Source organism: Dama dama, chromosome 20, assembly GCF_033118175.1.
Source record: "Dama dama isolate Ldn47 chromosome 20, ASM3311817v1, whole genome shotgun sequence".
NCBI classification, from domain to species: domain Eukaryota; kingdom Metazoa; phylum Chordata; class Mammalia; order Artiodactyla; family Cervidae; genus Dama; species Dama dama.
In genome coordinates, this window is record NC_083700.1 from 26,886,885 (window position 1) to 26,892,803 (window position 5,919).

General features: G+C 41.0%; 1 protein-coding gene across 2 annotated transcripts in view; it reads right to left on the bottom strand.

Annotated features, from left to right (window-relative positions):
• MAN1A2 (mannosidase alpha class 1A member 2) overlaps window positions 1-5,702 on the bottom strand; it is a 150,991-nt gene extending 145,289 nt beyond the window's left edge. The window contains exon 1 of one of the 2 annotated variants that reach the window (XM_061121050.1): window positions 4,649-5,702. In XM_061121050.1, coding sequence (XP_060977033.1) covers window positions 4,649-4,950 — 302 coding nt within the window. In that variant the 5' untranslated portion in view covers window positions 4,951-5,702. The remainder of the gene's footprint in view (window positions 1-4,648) is intronic. The other variant, XM_061121051.1, reaches the window with a different exon arrangement.
• Window positions 5,703-5,919: the final 217 nt, after the last annotated feature.

Below are 5,919 nucleotides of genomic sequence, written 5' to 3' on the forward strand. Positions count from 1 at the left end.
ATACTTTATCTTAAATTCATGTAATATCAATTATAAAAAGTATTCATTAAATATAGTGTATATTTCTTAGCAATCCATAACCATGTCACTCAGAAACAGTTATCCGAGACTACTTCCATATTCAACCAACCACCAATTTCCATGCAACTTAACAGTTTGAATGTCTCTTGAATCAAGTACTTTTCTCCACTAATTTCCTTCCTCCACTTTCACCACTGTAGTCTATGCCAATATTCTCTGTGACCTATGCTCTCCTAACTGATTTCACTACATTTCCTCCTGTTCCCCTCCAACCCAGTGTAAGTGATTGTTTATATTTTTTAAATACTAAATGATTATGACATTCTCTTGCTTCAAAGAAAACTCTTCAATGACTTCCCACAGTACTTAAGATCAAAATACTTGGCTAAAAACTCTACGGAATTCTGCCTAGGGATTCCGAACTCAACAACAACCGGGTTAAATATTGATCCATTAAATTTACTTATCTGGCAACTTAACTGAGTGGCACAAAATGAGGAGCCAATGCCCCTCTAGAGGGAGTAGCAGCTGCCTGGATCCAGCTGAGCATTGCCATCTGAAAATGCAGGCTTGGATTTTGCTATATCCTCTACTTTTACAAGAGAAATTCGAAATCCAGACTTTGTGTGAAATTTCCCTGATATGTCAATGCTGGCAACTCATTCAAACTTTTCAAACAATAAGGAAGCCGAATATGACTCCTCACCTAGTCTCTTCACCTAGCCCCACAACACTAACTATATGAGCCATACTAGCCACACTGAGTATTTCTCAGATCCTCGACAATGCTTAAACCAACCACGATTCTGCACAGCCCTCCAGGGCACAAAACCCTTTTCTGTGTCCCAGTCCTTGTTTGTAGGAAAAAGGCTTTCCACCTCCAAGACCTTTCCTAAGTCCACAGGGCAGATTCAGTTACTAACCAGGGAAGTGAGGGAACAGCAGAAAGAAACAACACAGCAGTGATCCTCCTCAGGGAGGTGCATAACAATATGACACATATCTCCCAGTTCTGACAGAACTAGGGCCTCCATCCAGGATGAAGACAATATCTTCAGGCTGAACACAAACATGTTCTAGCTCCAACCCTAATTGGTGGGAATCAGAACGCTGATGACTGAGATTCCTAGAACACCACCCTGTTACCTCACCACCAACAGATTAAGAGGAAGTCACACACCCTACAGCCCTCTCCCCAGAACTTTTGTCTATAAAAACTCTTCCCTGAAAATTACCAGGCAGTTTGAGTCTTTGGAGCACGAGTTGTCCCATTCTCTTTGCTTGGCCCTTGCAGTAAACTTTTCTCTACTCCAAACTCAACGTTTGCTCGGCCTCATTGTGCATCAGGCATATGAACTTGGGTTCGACAGGAATACTACTTAGGGCTCTCACACTGCTTAGGGCTGTCACACATGTCGTGTTCTCTGCTTCGATCTTTTTTATCCTCCATAACTCTACCTGACTTAGCAATCTCCTACTTCTAAGCTTCTGAGCAGTTGTTTCCTCAAAAAGCCTTCCCTCCTCCCACTGCCTGTCCCCCACTCCACAAGCTAACTCACATCATTATGTGCTCTAACAATACAATACATCTTATAACACTCATCACACCCAAAAAATAAACTTGTCCATTTAATGTCTGTCATCCCTTCCCATCCCTCCCCCTAAGTGGGAAGTGACATAAAAGCAGGGCCCAATACACAGCAGACATGCAATACACATTTATTGCAAAATAATTTGATGATAAAATATTCCTTTAGATAATAAGGTTCTGGTGCACTTTTAAAAATTAATCTGCACCCAACTTTTCAGAAACATGTACAATATTTAAAGGTACATGTAAGTAGACTCAGAATTAAAATACTCAAAATATAATTATGAATAATAATTGCTAATATTTACTGAGCATTTACTAAATGCTAGGAACTACACTGAGCACTTTGCATGCACTATATCTCATTCAACATAACAATCTGTAATCCAGAGGAAGCAACTAAGGCACACAGTTTGAAAATCTGTTCCAAATCACATATTTAATCAATAACAAACTAGGGTATGAATCCATGCAGTCTGACTCCAGAGCTTAAGCACCTAACTACTACACTAAACTAAGTAATTAAGAAAACTCAATTCAACAAGTATCTGTTAAATACTGTGAATAAGAAATAATGGCCAAGATTTACTTTTCATTACTTCTCCATTAAAGTAAGGCTCCTCATCCCTCTATCCTGCACTCTTCTCCACACACACAAAATTAAGATAAATCATCATTTGCATTTTCTACACTAGGAAAGATGATCCTTTGACCACATCCAAAATAGGCATGAACTTAGTACCAAGTGTATCTTAAAATGCCATCATCCTGAATTACTTTTAAATATATTAATGTTAATTCAGAAAGACAGCATTTTAACAGACAGGATAAGATGGTTGGATGGCATCATCGACTCAATGGACATGAATTTGAGCAAACTGTGGGAGACAGTGAAGGACAGAAAAGCCTGGTGCTGTAGTCCACGGGGTGGCAAAGAGTCAGACACAACCAAGTCACTGAACAACAACATTAAAGTTTATATATTAATGTTTCATATTTTACATTGAAATCTTGATTATTTGAATGATATATTATTTGGAATGTATTTTGTTACTCAAATTAGAAAAATTACTTGTAACTATAAACTGTTTCCAGATATGATGACAATCAATATAAAAATAAACTGACTTACCACATAAAACAAGCTCAGAGATAATAAAGGGATCCCTCAACACCTGAACTCTATCCCAATTCGTGCTTTCCAAAACTCAAGAACCAAACAGATCTGAATAAGTGTCTCACATAAATGATTTGTCGTCCAGACTCTTACTACCCAAAACCTAAGATTTGGCTCACTCGCCATACCTTGTTAAGAGAATTCAGTAACCAATCTCTCACTCCAAACTCAGAAATCCAACAGTTTTGTACAGTGAAACAAAAAGCATATGTATTCAAGGGCTATATAAATTTAAGAGTTCTTGTTTTAAGAGATTTGAATAGGTTTTTAAAATGTGGGAAAAAATGCACATATTGCACATATATGTATTTTCATTCAAATCTGAAATTGAAACTCCACATAATTTTTCTATGTGAACATTTTTAAACTAGAATGTGCCACAGTTCTTAACCTTTAAACCAATTTAAAATATAAAAGAAACTGTTAAGTATATGACAGATAACTATAAGAAAGTTAAATAATGTTAATTTGTGGCTTCAAAGAACTATGAAGTCAGTCTTAGCATCTTTTTAAAAAAAAAAATACTTATCATTATAAATACCATGGGAAATAAGGTTTTCAAGGAAAGCAGTACTTTCAGTGTTAATTTTTCAGCAACATATTTCACAGGTCACATCAGATTTTTCTCAAAGTCACAAAGAGCAAAGGACAAAATAAAAGAAACAAATGAAAAGAGTACAAAAGTTGAAGATGATGGCAAAAATTGCAAATTAATTTGGTTACAGACGAATGGTATGAAACAATTTTAGAAGTAACTACTCCATAAGGTTCAGCCAAAAGTCAAAGAAACAGCAAGCAAAGAACTAGACTGAGAAAAAGGAAAAATCAGCTCTCATTACAACAGTCCATTTTCCTAAGTATTACCTTCAGATAACATTTGTTCACAAGCTTTTTTGAAAACTTTGTGCTTGAGGAAAAGTTAAAACCAACATCAGTTGAGAACAGAAGATAAGCCTTTTTTTTTTCAAACATACTCAAAAATTAATTTAAGAAATGGAGCAAAAGGGGGAAAGATGGAGCAGCGGAAAAAAGAAAACTGTAGGTTTGAAGAAAGCAAACTACTTTCCTAGATTCTTCTTTTGATATAATAAAATACTTAAAAAGAGCTAGAGCTCCCATTTTATCCTAATTTGGATACATTCTCCCAAGAGCTCACTTCAGATTTAGTGACTGGAAAGAATGTGAACCCTTTAATTAAGCAAATTTCAAGAGTTACTTGACACACACTACCTTCCACGTGGGAAGGGAAAAAAAAAGGTCAGAACAAAATTATATTTAAAAACATAACCAAATCTTGTCTACAAGACTCACAAAGTGAGTGACTTAAGATTCAGTGATATCTTTAACTTAACTGATTCCACACAGAGCACCAAAATACATCTACTGTGCCTGTGCTTGTTCTACCAAAATGCTTAAGCTTCACTACTGAGGTTAACTACCAGCCAGAGAACGAGGGCCCTTTGAGAGACAACAAATCCATAGATGTCAGGATTCCATGGATCCATTTCACAGGGTGGCACAATAACATAAAGCAACACCTTCTTAATAAATGAAGGCACGGCCTACTTCACTATTTCTTCAGGTAAGTTTTCATACCTCCACTCCCAACTGTTCACATCAGACCCAACACCCCTGAACACAAATGTTCCTCCTACATAAAAGGAAGGAGCTGGACTTTGGATGGGGCTCTGGAGTCCTTCCAGTTTGTGGTTCTCTATTTAACTAGCTGTGAAATCACAATACAGCTCTCACAACTCAGGGAAAGTTACATTTTACTGCCCAAAAATAACAGATCTGATGCAACAGACCATACCTCGCTCTGCCAAACGTTAATACCAGAACTTCTGAAATAAACAAACCTGTGTCTATGCTCATCTGGTCCATGGATCAGGAAGATTCCAGAGTGTTTCGCCCCTTTGCCGGCATCTACATGAGGAATTAACACATCTTCCAAACCTAGATCAAATCGTTTGTGTTTTGAAGAGTCTGGAAGAAAGAAGAATGCCCCAAAACACAGGGTGATGAAGGCACTTAGAATAAGGAGGAGGATAAACTTCTCAGAAAGTCTCAAGGTAGCCCTGTGATGCGGGAAGGAAGGCGGCCCCAGGTTCAGAGGTGGTATCCTTCGTCCAGAGAGGGGTAGCAGCGCTGGGGTAGTCATCGTTTAAGCTCTTGGGCAAAATATTTTATAAAGTTCTCATCTTATATCAAACGTACGATACATTGAACAGTCTTCGGAATCTTGGCAAAAATGGGAAAATCCAATTTTTCTCCTCTTAAAGGACTGTTGTGCTTTTCAATAGGGCACCTCTTTCACGCTCATTCAATTACATGCAGAAACGCGTGTGGCCCCAAAACGATCACTAGTTTAAGTCCTGTGATATTTTCTTTGCCATCTGGCTCTCGGTACCTCACCGGGTGATTACAAGTCTCCTCTTCATTCCCAAGGGTAGATCAGGCAAGCAACACCGCAGAAAGGATGCAAGGTGGGCTCTTCCATTCCTGCACCTCCGGGAGATGCTCCAACGTGGTCTCCCGCCCCAAAAGGGAGACTGACGTGACCCAAGGAGTTGTAGAAGGTTCACTTGGGCTCCTCTGATGCTTCGACTGGAGAATTTGTTAATCTCAGTGGTGGAAAAACAAGGGGCTCTTCGGAAGTCGGCCAACCGAGAGGAGGGGTCTCCCGCCTCAGCGCGAAGCCAAAAGAGCGACGCTGGGTGAAAAGCAAGAAAGAGGGCTCCTACGCCCGCGCCTCCCGACCCTTTCCCCCGGCTCCGAGGGCAGGCGACAGCTCCGACGTCGCCCCCTCGACAGTCGGCGCGAAGGGCATTCGCGTCCAAAATACCTGCGCCCTCCCAGCCGCGGCCGCTGTTGCTACCGCTCGGATCTGTCAGCGAGCGGAACTTCCTCCTCCGCGGCCACTGAGAAGCCCCTGCGTGTGCTGGGGGAGGGGAGGTGCGTCGACCGCCCCCGCCCGGCTCCTCCTCCTCTCGGCGGCCGGTTAAGTTAACCCCGGGGCCGACTCCCCGAGAGAGGCCGCCGCTGACCCCGCCGCACCCGGGCCCGGCGACCGAGCCTCCGCAGCCCGGAGGCGTAAGAAGCAGCCGAGCCGCGGCCCTCAGGTCCGAGA